The sequence below is a fragment of the Mixophyes fleayi genome, chromosome 2 (assembly GCF_038048845.1).
Source record: "Mixophyes fleayi isolate aMixFle1 chromosome 2, aMixFle1.hap1, whole genome shotgun sequence".
NCBI lineage: Eukaryota > Metazoa > Chordata > Amphibia > Anura > Limnodynastidae > Mixophyes > Mixophyes fleayi.
In genome coordinates this window covers 303,597,539-303,615,942 of record NC_134403.1, presented here as the reverse complement: position 1 = coordinate 303,615,942, position 18,404 = coordinate 303,597,539, and the positions used below count along the sequence as shown (strand labels likewise).

Sequence of the window (18,404 nt, the reverse complement as noted above, 5' to 3'; positions counted from 1 at the left end):
GAAGTGTGTTCGATGAACCAGGTCGTGTGACCTCCGCTGCTTCCAGCATCCTTCGTTTGCGACAAGGCTCCCATACAGTAGGACAGTATGTCATTCAATTTAGGATCTTAGCCTCTGAACTTCAGTGGAACACTGAAGCATTAGTTGCCGCCTTCTGGCAGGGGCTCTCCGATAAAATTAAAGATGCACTGACTACTCAAGAGCTTCCTTCGTCACTAGAAGATTTGATCTCTCTTTGCCATCGTGTAGATATGAGATTTCGTGAAAGAGAGTCTGAGAAAACAACGGCTGTCAAAGCACCTCTTCGTTTAAACCCTCAATTTCGTCCAGCTCCATCCTCTGTGATTCCCATGGAGATAGGACGTTCCAAATTATCTTCAGAGGAGAGGAAACGAAGAGTAAAGAATAGACTCTGTATCTATTGTGCTGATTCCACGCATATGCTCAGCTCTTGCCCTAAGAGATCGGGAAATGCCAGGCCCTAACTAGTTCTGGAGAGGTGAAGTTAGGGTCCCTGGAGTCCTCTCCATTGTCTATGAAATCTAAAGTCTGCGCTTTTGATGTTACGATTTCCTTTGCTACCAAATCCTTTGAGTCACAGGCATTGATTGATTCCGGAGCAGCAGGAAATTTCATTTCTAAATCACTAGTGAATCAATGGTCCCTACCAGTGATCACTTTAAAAACACCCATTACTGTGACGGCTATAGATGGATCACGCCTCATCAATGGTCTCATCACCCAGAGTACGTCTCCAGTAACCCTTCAGATTGGTGTACTACACCATGAAGAAATTTCGTTTTTAATTCTTCCAGTTACGACAAGTCCGATTGTCTTAGGCCTTCCATGGCTTCAGTGTCACTCTCCCCAGATTGACTGGCGCACCCCTCAAGTTACGTCTTGGGGGTCTGAATGTCACCATCGTTGTCTTTCTCAAGTTATTCCTCTTAAAGTACAGCAATCTTCCATCTCATCTTCCTCCCCGGGACTCCCTCCTCAGTATGCTTCATTTGCCGATGTGTTTGATAAAGCTCAGTCTGAACGTCTTCCTCCTCATCGTTCTTGGGATTGTCCGATCGACCTTCTACCTGGCAAGACTCCTCCCAGGGGTCGGGTCTATCCTCTCTCGTTACCTGAAACTCAAGCCACATCTGAGTACATACAGGAGAATCTCCAGCGTGGGTTCATTCGACCTTCCACCTCTCCCGCTGGAGCTGGGTTCTTCTTCGTCAAAAAGAAGGATGGATCATTACGCCCTTGTATAGATTTTCGTGGACTCAATGCCATTACTATCAAGAATCGGTATCCCATTCCGCTGATCACTGAGCTATTTGATCGCATCAAGGGAGCTCGGATATTTACTAAGTTGGATCTTCGTGGTGCCTACAATTTAATTAGAATCCGTTCCGGTGACGAATGGAAGACCGCGTTCAACACCAGAGATGGGCATTACGAATATTTAGTAATGCCCTTCGGGCTGTGTAATGCCCCCGCTGTTTTCCAGGGTTTCATCAATGAGATCTTTCGGGACTTATTAAATGTATGTGTCGTTGTCTACCTGGACGACATATTGATCTTCTCACAGGACCTGCCTTCTCATCACCAACATGTGGCAGAGGTCCTCTCCAGACTACGGAAAAACTCATTGTTCTGTAAATTGGAAAAATGTTCATTCGAGTTACCCCAGATTCCATTCTTGGGGTATATAGTTTCCGGAGTTGGCCTGAAGATGGATCCAGACAAAGTAAATGCTGTACTACATTGGCCTCAGCCAACTACTCTTCGTGCCATCCAGCGTTTTTTAGGTTTTGCCAATTACTATAGACGCTTCATTCAAGACTTTTCATCCATTGCATCTCCTATTGTGGCCCTAACTCGGAAAGGGGCTAATACTAAGCAATGGTCATCTGAGGCTCTCCAAGCCTTTCAAATTCTCAAAGAGTCCTTCTCGTCTGCTCCCATTCTTCGACAGCCTGATGTGACACTCCCCTTCTTCCTAGAAGTAGATGCCTCTAATGTGGGCTTAGGAGCTATTCTCTCCCAACGCTCGGAGCAACAAAAATTACATCCTTGTGCCTTCTACTCTCGGGGTCTTCTGCCCGCAGAGAAAAATTATACTATCGGGGACAAGGAGTTGCTGGCCATCAAAGCTGCATTAGAGGAATGGAGATACTTGTTGGAAGGAGCTCGCCATCCGGTGACGATCTTCACGGATCATAAGAACTTGTCATATTTGCAATCTGCCCAATGCTTGAACCCTCGTCAAGCAAGATGGTCTCTTTTCTTTTCCCGTTTTGAATTAATTATAACCTTCAAACCAGCCGCTAAGAACAAGAAAGCTGACGCTCTATCTCGAGCTTTTGTGACGTCCTCTGATGTAGAAGAGGTTCCCAACCATGCTATTCTAGACCCCAAATGTATTTCTCTGGCTGCTTCATCCACCAAAATGCTACCATTTGGGAAGACCCTCGTGCCTCCTACTCTGAGGAGGAAAATCCTTTCGTGGTTCCATGCCTCTCGTTTTTCTGGACACGCCGGTGAACACAAGACCTTTGAGATTCTCTCTCGAAGTTACTGGTGGCCTTCAATGAGGAGAGACGTCAAAGAGTTTATTGCTTCCTGTGATTTATGTTCTCAGTTCAAATCCTCCCGCAGAACTCCAGCAGGGTTGCTGCGACCACTACCCATTCCGTCCAAGCCTTGGACCCATATTAGTATGGATTTCGTTACTGATTTGCCACCAAGTAAGAATCACAATACTATTTGGGTAGTGGTAGACAGATTTTCGAAGATGGCTCATTTCGTCCCTTTGTCCGGTTTACCTTCCTCGTCTACTCTGGCTGAACATTTCATTAAAGAAATCTTCCGCATCCATGGATGTCCGTCTGAGATTGTGTCAGATAGAGGAGTACAATTCGTTTCCAGATTCTGGCGGGCCCTTTGTAAAACCTTGGGCATACGATTAGCACTCTCATCGTCTTACCATCCGCAATCTAACGGACAAACGGAACGAGTCAATCAAGATCTTGAGACTTTTATTAGGATGTTCTCTTCAGCCAACCAGGACAACTGGGTAGAATTGCTCCCTTGGGCTGAATTCGCCCATAACAACATGTACCATGAGTCATCATCCAAAACTCCATTCTTTGTGGTCTACGGTCACCATCCGTCTTTTCCGGAATTTCCTGCCCTCCCGCCCACCCAAGTCCCTGCTGTGGAAACTGCTTGTCAGACCTTCAAAAATATCTGGTCTCAGGTCAAAACCTGTTTAAAGAAGACATCTAACAAATATAAGTCTTTCGCAGATAAGAAGAGGCGGGCTATTCCACCACTAAAAATTGGAGATCGTGTCTGGTTATCTACCAAAAATATTCGTTTGAAAGGTCCCATCTATGAAATTCGCCCCTCGTTTTATTGGTCCATATAGGATCATTCAAGTTATCAATCCAGTATGTGTTAAACTTCTTCTTCCTAAGAATCTTCGGATTTCCAATGCCTTCCATGTGTCCTTGCTCAAACCTCTCATTATCAACCGTTTCTCGGCTCCTCCCTCAGCACCGCAGCCAGTTCAAGTTCATCAGGAGGAGGATTTCGAGATTACTGAGGTATTGGATGCAAAAATTTCGCGAGGAGTCCTCCGTTTCCTCGTTCATTGGAAGGGCTTTGGTCCTGAGGAGCGTTCATGGCTCAAAGCTGAGGATCTTAATGCTCCTGCCCTTTTGAAGAAGTTTTATTCCAAAAATCCGGACAAGCCCGGTTCCAGGCGTTCTGTGCCCACCTTTAAAAGGGGGGGTACTGTCACTCACCGGACTGTGAGTGCTTCTTCCCGGACATTTAGGAACCGTGGCCGTCCTCCATCCTGAGGGACTGCGCATGCGCAGCCCTTTCTAAACCTTCAGTGTATGTTCCTTTAACTTAATTGGCAGATCAGGCAACCTCCCTATATTAAGCACCTGTGGTCAACACCACGTTGCCTGATCTTGGAGTCTCATTCCCCATGAGTCTCTGAAGGTGTTCCTGTGTTTCCTCGTTTATTCAGCCCAGCTGATTCCTGTGGTTTCCAAACCACTTCTACCTCTATGGTTTCCAAACCACTTCTACTTCTGTGGTTCCCATACCACTTCTACCATCTACTGTATCATCGTGACTGTGAGCTGATTCCTATCCGCTGCCTCCATGCACTACAGTCTTCTAACCACTTCAACTCTACCATGTATTATTGGGACTGTTAGCTGATGCCTATCCGCTGCCTCCGTGCACTACAGTCTTCTAACCACTTCAACTCTACCATGTATTATTGGGACTGTTAGCTGATGCCTATCCGCTGCCTCCGTGCACTACAGTCTTTCATTCACATCCACTCACCTGTTCATGATTGTGACTGCCAGCTGATTCCTATCCGCTGCCTCCGTGCACTACAGTCTTCAACCTGCAACTCGTCTGTGTTTCATCATCGTGACTGCTAGCTGATTCCTATCCGCTGCCTCCGTGCACTACAGTCTTCAACCTGCAACTCGTCTGTGTTTCATCATCGTGACTGCTAGCTGATTCCTATCCGCTGCCTCCGTGCACTACAGTCTTCAACCTGCAACCCGTCTGTGTTTCATCGTGACTGTTTGGCTGATTCCTATCCGCTGCCTCTGTGCGCTTCAGTCTTCAGTCCTTGTCAACTCTCCCGTGTTTCCTTGAGCCTGCTGCCACTATTGCTACCCGCTATTCTCCGTGATCAACAGTTCCAGTTCAACTCTGCTCTCCCGTGTCCCATCGTTACTGCACCTGCTGGTTGCTATTGGCTACCTCCGTGTTCCCGCAGAGACCCGCTGCTGTTACTCCTCAGCGCTACTCATCCATCTACTGCTGATCCGCTCTCCACGCCTTCCTGTGTTCCCTGCTGGTCTACCTACCTGTGCGCTGCACCTGCTAGACCACCGCTTCACCCATCCAGGGACTTTGCATCCTGCCGGCCTCCTGCCGTTCAGGTATCTCTGCACTCCTGTCTGACTGCCTTCTCCTGAACCACGGTATGCATACTTCCCATTGACTGTGCTGTGTATTGCATACCTTGCTGGACTGTGTTGGTTCTTCTCTGGAGTGTGCTATCCGCTGAGTCTATTGCCATCATTGACTGTGTTATCTCGTGCTGGATTCCTTCTAGAGACTTTCTATATTGGCAGTGTTGTTCAGTCATCTATACATTTATATTGTGCATATTACTGTGGATCAAAGTCAAGGTGCCCGTGTATATCTTGTGTTGCAGTCTCTCCCCGTGCACCTCCTCACATATATATTCAGTGGTACAACTTGCTGGTGGCAGACCACTGACCCCTGTTTCCAGTTTCACCTATTCCAGTATCCTCTCACATAGCAGTGGTACAACTTGCTAACGCAGACCACTGACTCCCCGGATACCTCCACTTGGATTCTATTCCTTCACTCAGACAGCGGTACAACTTGCTATCCGCAGACCGCTGACTCTCATCACCCCCTCGTTTCTGTTGGACATTCCTCCTCACTATAGCAGTGGTACAACTTGCTACCGCAGACCACTGACTACCTTCACGTGTCCTTTGTCCATACAGTTCCTCGTGTATTACTACCTTCATATTGCCAGTGCTGCTAGTCATAGACTTTCCTGAGCATCTCATCATCTGCTATTTCCTGTTCCGTGATCACCCTGCTACCAGAGTACCATATTACCACCTATACTGCTCTGGTAAGCCTATCACCTGGTGATCCCTGGGTAAAGACTCCTAGTGCCCGTGACAACTAGTTTGCATCCCTTGCCTTGTAACATGGTTTTGTCCAGGAGACTAGTAACTCAATTTTTTTTACTTAACTTTCCTTAATGAATCAGGCCCCATATCTTCCCCTATTAAGATTAATGAGTATAGTATTTAAGTTGCAATATATATATATTATATATATATATAGTGGCAATAGCCCGCTACTGCAGAAGTACACGCAAACAACTTCTTCCTTTTTATGTAGTTTTATTGTCAGGATGGTAAATGTTTTGACACCGTACAGATTTCACAGCAATACTTGGAGACCCTAAACACTAGCTAGACATAGCTCAGCTCTTTCTCAAGGTCAGCCAGCTTCCCCAGCGTTGATCTCCCTGAACAAATGAAACAAACAAGCTTTTATACATGATGCTCCTCCCCCAGCCTTAGCTTGATGGACAGGTGACACACCCACCTTCTCTTTAAAAGAAAACATCCATCACTGGCTCTTTTTGCACAACCAGACATGTCCTGTCTGTTTGCTGAGAGGAAGGATTTCAGATCATGTAAGTTTAACCAAATTTAAACTATTGCTTTTCATACATAAGTCTTCACTCTAGGTGCATTACTGCACAAATGTTTTACTCTACTTCCCTGCTTTCTCTGCATATTGCCAGCTAAATGCCTCATTTTGTTACAATATATATATATATATATCTCATGTATACCACATAATTTATTTAATCAGGCTCTGGTGGTAATACTTTAGTATTTCATTGTTACAGACCCTGATGCTTATTATACATATCATACACAATAAGAATTCAAAGTCGATTTAAATATTAAATACTGATACTGTGCCACAAATGTACATGTACATCAGTGTATATTTTACCTGTTAATGAATGCCTTGACCTCACCAACGATTTGCCCAGCTTTCTTTTCCAGATCCATTGGCTGTTCAATAATTTCAAAGTTCTTCATCAATATGCAATCCCAGTTCATTTGGAATGCATACGCTACATACCAATATGCAAAGTAAACTGTGCCGAAAAGGGTGAAAGCAAAAATAATTTTCCAAGAAATGTTGATAAAATGACAAATCTTGCCAGCTACAAGTGTCAACATCGTGATAACAAACACCTGTGCATAAAACCATAATGTTTTTTTAAACCTCATTTGGCTCTCACTTGGTCTTGAGACTTCACAGTCATTAAAAAGTGAAAAAGGCGTACCATAAAAATAATCAAACCCATGGTTTAATGGATGGTGGCAAAAATCATTTCTCGATTCACAGTTTACACCAAGGTGCCATTTTCCTGAAAAATAAGAATAAAACAAATTATACTTAAAAGGAGACCATTTAAAATTAATATGAAAAATGGTGAGTCATTTATAATATAATGTGGTTGGGCACTTCTTTTTTTGTACAAGTGTGCCTGATTGTCTGCCATGTGCTTTTCAAAATGCACACCCAGTTTTTGATCTTTGGAAACACCACAGAAAAAGGGGGATGTACCTATAAGTGCAGGTTTGTAGACTCTCCAAAAATGTTCAGGGTGGAATTTAAACTTTCCCCCCCGCCCAATAAACCTGTACTATTGCAACAAAGAATATCTTGTATATAACATAATCCAGTGAAGGAACAAATATTCTTTATGAATGTGATATGGTGATAAAGTCCATTTATTGTGCTGTAAAGTGAGTACTTATCACGCTTGCCATAATTTAAACCATATCTTCATATAGCATGGCGGGAACATTGAACAAGTCTTTACTACGTGTCACTTTTGTGCATTTGAATAGTTTTTATTTAGTTGATGTGTACTTAAATCTGTTCTTTCCTCAAAAAGTGTAAAATATGTCCTATAACAAGTAGTGGGACAGATAGGGTTTCTGTTATCTCTGATTAGCTGGAGACTTCAAGTTGTTTTGCAGCTAAAAAAAATGCTCTGTACCTAATTGTAAAGTAGGGAATGCCTCTCCCAATGAGCCATATCCATCCCTGCTAGATCATTTAAGTGATTTCTCTGTCATCTTCATACTGCAAATCCACTCACCCATAAATATAAGCACCACTGTGAGGTCAGTGACAAGTAGGTTAGTTGACTAGCGTGGTATACTTGTTAAACCATAATGCAGGTGTACAAAGGGAAACTCATGGAGGACAGATATCTCCAGTGGAGCAGAAGGTCACAAACAAAAGTAGGTGTAGAACATAACTAATTTGCACTGCACATGGTGAAACATTCTTGAATGAATAGTGAAAGCAGAAGTGCATAATGCGATTATTAATTCCGCATGTGGAGTAATAGGTTGTATGCAAACCAGAGTGCATGGTGGATATCTATAGTTATGTTTTATGACAGAACTGGGAACAAGTAGAAAGGAGTGAATTGATTTGTAAGACTATAACGTTTGTATACATTTGGCAATTCAGCAGAGCCCATATTATGGTGACCACAGTGCAATGCAGAGTCCATATTTTGCTGACTGCCGTAAAATGTATAGCCTATATTCTGATGACTACAGTACAATGAAGAGCCAATATTCTGATTAACACAGTTCAATGCAAAGACAATATTAGGGCTACCACAGTGCAATGCAGATCTCATATTCTAGGTACTAGAGAAAAATGTATGTAGAGTTTTAGTGACTACCAGGGCCTGATCAACCCAAAGATTGATCAAGCTGCAGCCTAGGGCGTGGAATCCTGGGGAGGCGTAGCTCCGGGCACACTAACATTTTTTTTTCAAATGCTGGCGATCAGCTTCCTCCGTTATCAAGGCCACCCCTAGTTTAGAGAGGGCAGCCTCGACTGCCACTGTATCGAATTAGGCTGAGGCAGACAGCTAATGGCAAATCCAATGCTTTTAGCTGCCATACCAGTGCAGGTGCGGTACATTTATTATGGTGTTGGGAGATTATCACATCTCATGTGACCAGACTAAGCACACAGACCGCGCACACACTGATAGGGCAGCTAACAGCATTGGATTTGCTGTTAGCTGCCTGTCACAAAAAAAGAAGTACCAATGACTGAAGAGAAGAGGACCAGAAGACAGCAAGGTAAGTTCTATTTTTAAATATCGGGTGTAGAGGAGGAGGTGATACATTGGCTGCAGATGGGGAAAGATAACTGGTCGGGGAGAGGAACTGATGAATTGGATAGGGGGGGAAAATGAATTGGCAGCAATAGGTTGATAAATTGGCTAGGGGTAATGAATAGGCTGCAATGGCATGATGAATTAGCTAGGTGTGGTGTTAATGAATTGGCTGCAATGGGTTAATTAATTAGCTGAGGGATAATGATTTGGCTGTAATAGGATGATGAATTGGCAAGTGGGGGTTAATGAATTGGCTCCAATGTGATGATGAATTGGCTGGGGGGGTTAATGAATTGTCTACAGGGGCATGATTAATTGGCTAGGGAGATGTGAAGAATTGGCTGGGGGAATGGTTAATTAATTGGCTGATGGGGATGATTAATTAATTGGTTGGGGAATGGTTAATGAATTGGCTGGGCATGATGAATTTGATAGGAAGGGTTAATGAATTGGATAAGGTGGGGTGATTAATTGACTGGGGGTTGGGTGAGCAAATGAATGGTTAGGTGGGTGATGAAATGGATGTGGGGAGGTCTTAAACTTTCTGGTGAGGGTAAATAAAAATGGGTGGGGGAGCTTATGAAATATCTTGTAGGGGGCATGATCTCTGTATTGTGTAGCGGTGACATGGATGCTCTCGGTGGTCTCAGTGGTCAATGGAATGCTAAACACTAGACAGACAGGACTGTAAAAGTTAGAAGTTAGTAAATGATTATAAATGATTTTCATATTTTTTATTGTCTATATATGCCTGTACTAGGTGATTGTTTTATTTGGTCATAATGGAGTGTCGTGTTTGTATCATTCAGGATTTGTTAAAATTTTGCTTTATAATACAATTTTTGAACACTTTTAATACAGGATTTCAAGTTCCAGGAGCCTGACAATTGACAACAACGCTCCAAGAACAAGCAAGAAAGACCATCAGGTAGTCTAATCTCCAAGATCAGCTAATGGCACAATCTTACTGTGATGACATTTTAATATGTTTGCAGAATGAAGGTTGTTTTATGTATTAATTAATATTTAACAATTTTGTATATAATATATATATATATATATATATATATTTATTGTGGCAAGAGCCCGCTACTGCAGAAGCACACGCGAACAACTTCTTCCTTTTTATGTAGTTTATTGTCAGGGTGGTAAATTTTTTGACACCGTTCAGATTTCACAGCAATGCTTGGAGACCCTAAACGCTAGCTAGACATAGCTCAGCTATCTCCAGATCAGCCAGCTTCCCCAGCGTTGGTCTCAGTACACAAATGATACAAACAAGCTTTTATACCTGATACTCCTCCCCCAGCCTTAGCTTGATGGACAGGTGACACACCCACCTTCTCTTTAAAAGGAAACGCCCCATCACTGGCTCTGTTTGCACTAACAGACACACCCTGTCTGTTTGCTGAGAGGAAGGATTTCTCTATCATGTAAGTTAACCAAACTTAAACTATTGTTTGTTACACATAAGTCATCAATCTAGGTGCATTACTGCACAAATGTTTTACTCTACTTCCATGCTTTCTCTGCATATTGCCAGCTAAATGCCTCCCTTTGTTACAATATATATATATATATATATATATATATATAGTGAAAGTCAAATAATTGGATGAAGTTGTTTCAATTAATAAACATCAATTTAATTGGCTTTATCTGAAAATATGCGAATAGATTGCAGCGGCGTGGAAGGGTGTATTACGCAATAACACTATCGTACACTTCTACATACATTTACACTCACACATTCAATTGTGAATAGATTACCATATAGTATTTTATAATCAAATGTAATAGATTTAATAGTTTAATATAATAATGTTAAAAGCACTTTAATTGACATCTAAGGTTCAGGATAAAGGAAATGTATCATGCTTAGTGTCATACTAATTCTTTTTCTACCATCAGACATCCGCAATCGGCTAAGCGATCGAACCTTGCGTATACTAGTTATGGATGATAAAGGATTAATGCTCAAAATTATATTGTGTTTGGAATGCTAATAGGCTGGTTTGAACCAGTATTTTAGCGAGTTCCTGAGGGAAAACACGTAGGCAGCTGTTAGAGAGTAGAACCCAACCTTGGAGAGCATTGTTTGAACCAACCAATGACCTGCATTATACTGGACTGTCCTAAATCCTGAAACAATGGAAAAATGCCATGAACATCACCGCTGTTTTTTATGTACCACAAACTGTATATAAACTAGGCACTGAGACCATTATTCAGTCTGCTTTGACCACAGGCTTCAGGATTGAATGACCGTATGCTGGAATTAGTGCGCTATGTATGTATCGGTTGTACTTTGTTTTATATTAATTATTTGTTATATCTTGCTATTGAATCTCTTAATTTCCTAAAATGAGCTACAGTAAACAACCCTTTGACACTATATATATAATTAATTATAATAATGTAATTATAATGTTGTATTGTCTATGCTTGTTTTGTCTGCTGTTCAATGAAAATCTGTCTTAAAAAAGTCTGGATGTAAGACCGAAACATCAACTATAATATAAAGGAACTGGATTGAAAATACTTTATCTTCATACAGACAAAGCACTATTAAAGAAGGAGCACCTCACTTGACTTAAGATGTGTGGCACTACAACACCCAACATATGTCTCAAACTTTTCCTCTGCAGGGCAAAAGTTGTTTTTTTTCTTCTTTAAACTGCTTCTCAGTAGTTTTGCAAACACATTTGCATGCTTCTGTTTCAACACAGAAACATCCACTTTACACTGACAAAAAAAATCCTAAAACTTTTCTTCTTTAAAGTCTCTTGCTCTTTGCTTATGCACAGAACCAGGCCACACCCAAATTATGCTTTGCAGAAATACACATTTCCTAGACTTCTTCAACATATACTTGGGTTTTCTTCTTAGTCTTAATGAACACAGCTGTTTTAGAGCAATTGACAGACTCAGTCCATGAAAACACTTTAATGTATTTGCCTTTAATCTGTCTCTCACTGGTCTTTGCATACACTTCTGTTTTTCCAACACAAGTAGCCAGTTTTCACTGACAACATTTAACTCCTCTCAAATGTTCATACACGCAGCAAATCTGTTTAAACAGTATTCCACAGTAGGATTTATTACTTACATCCACGTGGTTCTCTGTTTCCCACTTTTGCTGTGCATAAACACTGCAATTGTTAGCTGCTTTTATACACATGAGAAGACATGCACGTATTGCTCCACGGTGTCTGTCCCTTTTAAACTTTCCAAGCACACACATAGAGCTGGTTTCTGCAAGTATCTCCAAAACTGCTGCTATTCTTGACATGTGCAGATCATTGCAAGCCAATTCTCCACCATATGTGACACCATCAGGGGAATATGTACCATCTCCTGGGGAAGATGGCGACGAACAGCAGCAGTAAACCACACAAACCCAAAGGTTTCAGTTTAAAGCCACAGCTAATTTTATTCACCAGCTTGCAAACAAAACATAACAAACAAAATCCTAGCCGTCTGGCTACAAACTAATATATTTCTGGAGGCCCTCTCACCTGTGCAGGACCTTATGTCGACACACAAATCAAACATGTATTGTTGCTCACCACAGCATAGTGTCTCAGGAGGCAACTCACCTCCTCCCCAGGTCTGAAACAATGATTGCATATTCTAGCTGCCTTTTCACAGGCACCTCACAGGTGCACCTCTTGATCATCTGTTTAGAGACTGGCAGGCCAGAAGATCCATACTGGGTCTTAGGTATGGAGTCCACCCTTCTCCATACATAACACCAGGGACTCTTACCATGTTTTGAGACACAGACAGCATCGCCTGCATGTCATTGTCATTTTTTATAAAGTTCTGTACCACCAAGTTGATTGTTTGAGCCAAACAGGGAATGTGATGGAACTCCCCCTGCTGTAATGCTCTAACAATATTGGTGGCGTTATCAGAAATCACATGTCCTCAGGAGAGTCCAAGCAGGATAAGCCATGTTGCAATGACATCCCTTAGTTTTTCAAACAGGTTGTCAGCGGTATTACATCTGACCTGCGCCTTCTCACGTCTATGATAACCACATCTCACTTCCGCTTCAAGGCTTCTCCCATGCTGTTCCCCACTTATGGAATTGCCTACCACGCTCAATCAGACTTTCCAACAGCCTTCAAATCTTTAGATGCTCCTTGAAAACCCATCTCTTTTTTAGAGGTGACCTTCTTCTCGATAACACTAGTCACACTAATGCACCCTCACAACTATCCCAATCTCCACTCTGAGCCACACTCGCTCCTCTTGTTTCAGCTGTGCCTTCTTCCCTTTAGAATGTAAGCTCTCTAATGAGCAGGGTCCTCCATACCCTTTGTTTTAATGTCTCCATTTTGTCTGCCTTGGCTGTTCTTGTTTTAAGTATGCCTTGTTTTATGTATGTCCTTGTCTTCCCTACTGTATGGCGCTGTGGAGCACTGTGGTGCCTTACAAATCTATGATAATAATAATAATACTAATAATAAAATGCCTCTTTGTGAAGCAGATGATACACAGAGTAGCCTGCCTCTGAAAAATGTGCCGTGCTTGTGTACATGCTACTTCTGTTCCTGCTGGTGAAGGCGAATCACCAACCCAGTGGGCTGTCACAGTCATATAATCTTTAGTTGGCCCAGTTCCGCTTGTCCACAATCTGTGTTTAAGTGTACAGTGGGTAGAATGGCATTTTGTAGCCCAATAATTCCATTTTTATGAACCTTCTTGTAGAGGTGAGGAATAGCTTTTCTAGTAAAAATTGTGTCATGATGGAATTTGGTGATGGGGACACAAGACCTCAAGTAATTGTCTAACACCAGCTGCATTAATAGTGGATATTGGACGCAGATCTAATACTAGCATAGTCGCTATGGCGTCTGTGATCCGGTTTGCGACTGGGTGACAGTTTTCATACTTGCTAAGCATTGTTTAACAGTCAATTGTTGTAAACTACTAGTAGTCTTCTTCTTGGTCTGCTTCTGGGTTGAAGATCCACCCCCAGAAGCAGGCGCAGCAGCAGTGGGCCTAACGCTCAAGAATTCTTCTGAGGTGTCCTGGATATTGGAGGAGTCATCACTTGTGAAGATATTGATGATGAAGGTGTTGGGGGTGTAGATTGCAGGGAGATAGCTTATGCTGGATTGCTTTTTGTTATTTTTTTAGCATAAGTTTCTGATTTTTCCAAGAGCTTTCCATGAACTCGCTTCAAATGACGTAACATGGATGAGGATCCTAGATGGTTATGGTCCCTACCTCTACTGACTGTGGCTTTACAATGCTACAAATGGCTAAACAACTGTTGTCACAATTTGGGTAAAAATAATTCCACACATAAGAGGTGGATTTTTTGGTCTTATGCCCAGGCATGACAATGGCCTACTTATCACTGGCAAGAAATGATTTGTGACCTGTAAGGTGGTCAAAATTGAGTACAAATGACTTGAAATTAGTATTATTGAGGATAATAATAATAATGTGGGAACAAAAAATTAGCAAAATTATGTGATTTTAGCATATTTTAGCTATTTTTCTAAAAAAAATACAGATCCAAAACCAAAACCAAAACCAAAGCACACTAGGGCGGTTTTGCCAAAACCAAAACACGAAGTTAGTCCAGATCCAAAACCAAAACACGGGGTCAGTGATCATCTCTAGTATAAGTGAGGTGGGTGAGGTGGCAACCGCTGTAAACCGGCTGGAACCCTTAATAGGGCCCTAGTGACTACAGTTCAATGAACAGCTCATATTCTAGCAAGCACAGTACAATAAGAAGGCCATATTCTGGTGAGATATTGAAACGGAGAGCAAATATTTTTGCGATCATAGTGCAGTTAAAGTGTTTAATATACATTTAGGAGCTGAAACACTCACATGTACTTTGGTGAGCTTTCTCCTCTTAAGACAGCTCACCAAAGTACTCTTTGCTACACTGAACACCTTTTGTTACCTCTGACTTGCTGTAACTGCTCATATCGGGATCTTCTTGTAGACTGGCAGGTTGAGCATCCTATGCAGACATCTGGAATCAGAAATTACTGCTGCAAGGCATATAAGGGCTATGTCTGGTTCTCAAGCTACTGAAACCCAGGGAAATCCTCACAAATTGAATAGACTGCCAATTTGAAAACCAGACAGGTGGCAAAGTTATGTGACATTGGCCCATTTTGGAGTCTAGTAGTAATATATATTTCCTATAGTAAGTAAGTCCCAAGTTACCGATCTATGTGTATTGAACTCCAGGGAAAATGGTTGGTATTGGATAGGTGGGTGCAGGCCCGGGGCTCCCATTAGGCAACCTTAGGCAGTTGCCTAGGGCACCGGTACCTGCAGGGTGGCGCTGACTAGATTTTCTAATCTAGTCAGCAGCTTGGGAGAGAAGTGCAGCGGCGGCGCGGTGCAGCCGCTGTTTTTCAGTGTTCGCGGTCCTCTTCATTCACTGATCACTGACGTCAGTCAATGATCATGTGACAGTCTGTCCGGTGGCGCCTCGGTGAAGTAAGTATCACACTGTCTGTCAGTGACAGTGTGAATAAAGTTCTTTCCCGACGCCCCCCTCCCCTACCAGCATGCATCGCTGGAAGGTAGCATGGTAATAACAGACACATATATGCAGTGCAACAGAGGATATTAAACACTTGAGACCATTTAAAACTTAGACAAATGTTTAACCAGTGTAACTATATGATTCAGAAGTCCAGCGATTTGTAGTATTCAATTCTCTTTGTCATCCAAAAACAGATGACAGGCTAAAAATCAATCTTCAACTTTAAATTCTGCTTTTAAAAAGACAAACCACCACAAGGATGTACTTATATCCGGTCAAAATGCAAAGAGCAGCCATTGAAAAGAAGAGCAGAGAAAAAAGAAAAGAGAAGAGAAGAGGTTTGAAGAGTCCCCCTGCATCTACTGACCAGACTTCAGGAGAAAAAAGAGTGAGTAAATAAAATCTAATTTTTTATTGATTTATTTTTAAAAAAGAGGGTGCCCAAAGTTCAATCTAGCAAGTAGGGAGGTTAAAAAAATGGGTGGGTAATATGACTTTTTTTGGCACCTCATGCTCTATATTTGATTTGCAAACTATGGGGTAGAATTACGGGGTAAGTCAAATATAGAGCATGAGGTGCCAATAAAATTGTAATTTTTTGCCACCATAGTTTGAAAATAAAATATAGAACATGAGGTGGCAAATAATAGTATTTTTTCTCCCACAGAGTTTGCCAATTAAATACAGAGCATGCGGTGGGAGGATATACAGAATTCTGTGTGGCTGTCTCCCAAACAGGAGCTCAGAGAAACTAAACCCCGTTGATGCCTGAGGCACCTACCTTATCGCAAACATGAGAAAGGGTACCAGGGTGTCCCAATCTCTTTTATCCTGAAAACAGCTCGTCTAATCATTTGCTTTAGAGTCTTATTAAACCGCTTAACTAACCCGTCAGTTTGCAGATGATAAACCAAGGTCCACAGTCTTTGCAACCTTAGTAATTTGCATAACTACTTCATTAATCCTGACATGAAGGGGGTTCCTTGACCTGTTATGATCTCTTTTGGGATTCCCAGTCGAATGTATATTAACAATAACTCTTTGGCAATAGTCCTTAGTGGAATTTCCACATGATATTTTGTAGCGTAATCAAGAACTACTAATAGATATTGATGCCCTAGGGCGGACCTCTTCATGGGACCAAGTTTGTCCATGGCAATTATAGGAAGAGGTACCAGTGGAGCTCAATAGTCTGGTTTAAGGGCTGTCCACTGGCACACTAGGCAAGCTTGACAGTATCTCTTGAATGCCATATGGATTTCTGGCCAGTAAAAACCTCAGGAGCACTTGATTTAGAGTCTTCTTTCACTATCATTAAGTACTATCATTAAGTTGGTCTCTTGCAAAGTCCTGGAGTGACACAGTCCTTGATATTGGGGACCAATCTTCACCCTTTTGCAGGTCCTCTGTTCCCTCCTGACTTTCTCCAGATAAGACTTTCCTCTCTCATTTTATGAAACTTGATGGTGGCCTAGTTGCAGCCAAAGCCTGGTATTCAGGCTCCAGCTACTTCGGCTTCTCTGCCTCTATCTCCAGTTCCGGGTTAGGAAAGACAGGATCAAGTAGGGTCAGAGGTCCGGCTAGTGACTCAGTTGCCGGCATGTCCTGACTGATCGGGCCGGCTATAATTTCCCAGAACAGGGGAAAGTCTTGCCCCAGAATAAGAGGGTATGGCAACCTTGGGGCTATCGCTGTTACCACTGTTCGTCCCTTCACAGTAATGGGAAAATTGACATGGTCATATTCCTCTGTGACCCTGTGAATGCACAGAACCTTTTCTGATGGTAGCTGGGTTAACGGGCCTTCTGGAACCACAGTGTCGTATACCAAGGTGATTTCACTACCTAAGTCCACCAACGTTAACACTGCTTGTTGCCATATCAGAACAGTCACCAGGAACAGCAGTGGATTCCCCATGGACGAGGACATGGTGAGACAAGCAGGAAACCTGGGATTCAGTCCATCACTTCTGGACGATTTGGACAATGGCTCCGGAAATGCCCCTGCTCACCAAACTCAAAACACTTTGCTGGGGTCAATTTGTGGTCTGTCTCAATCTCTGGTGTTGGTTGCGGTCTGAAGTCCGGGCTGGCAACTTTCACACCTGTCCGAGCCATATTTTTGACAGGGTAATATCGATCAATAGCTATTGCAAGCGCCTCAAATGACTGAGGGGCAGTCTGCAGAACTCATTATCTGTAAGTTCCGACTTTGGTTTCGCTCGTGATGGTCAATAGCCAGGATTTCTAGCATTCTGACAGGTGTATTACAGTCGGGCTCCAATCAACTTTTTGTTAAATTTGCCAGGTCTGCCACCTGGGCACGCGTTGCAGATCCTGGTCTAAACTGTCAATCATGGAATCATTGTGCCTTCTCGGGCCCTGTCACTCAGATCCGTGGCAAAATGGCTGCCTTTAGCTGCTGAAAGTCCGATGCCTGGTCTCCAGGCACATCCATATAGCCCGCTGGGCTTCACCCTTCAAATAAGGAACCAGTTTTTCTACCCATTCACCTGTTGGCCACTTAAGATCTCCATATTCCGCCGCCTTTTCAAACAATAATAAAAACACCTCAATGTCATCCGAGGAGGTCATCTTTTGCAAGACAGCAGGTTCAGGCTCACTTTTTCTGAGCTGACTGAGCTCCGCCTGCAACAGTCTGTTTGTTTCCACCTGAGCCTCGGCCACGGCTAGCATTTGGCCCTGCTGTGCCCGATGTGTGGCTGGCACGTTACTTAATGCTCTGAGGATTTCCTCCAACTTGCTATCTGATCTGGTGGGATAACAAAATTGCATTCCATTATGCTACTATTTACTTAAATAGTAGCTTAATGGAACACTATCTTTGTGACACATTGCAGACAATAGAACAGAACTTAATCAATAGGGTATTCCATGGGGTAGAACTATTGGAGAATGTTGCTTCACTTGATTTACAATATTGGCAATTATAAACAAATGGTGTTTTTCCTATTGGTCTAGATGTGACGCTACTCGACTAACAAGAGAGTATGAGAGATGGAGCCAGTGGGAGATATGTCTCCGA

The 18,404-nt window shown here is 42.6% G+C and overlaps 1 protein-coding gene across 1 annotated transcript in view; it reads right to left on the bottom strand.

The window, feature by feature from the left end:
- The window catches only part of LOC142140431 (arylsulfatase D-like), a 65,197-nt gene that overhangs the window by 32,498 nt on the left and 14,295 nt on the right, over window positions 1-18,404 (bottom strand). Inside the window, exon 4 of the mRNA XM_075198183.1 lies at window positions 6,619-7,042. Coding sequence (XP_075054284.1) covers window positions 6,619-7,042 — 424 coding nt within the window. The remainder of the gene's footprint in view (window positions 1-6,618; window positions 7,043-18,404) is intronic.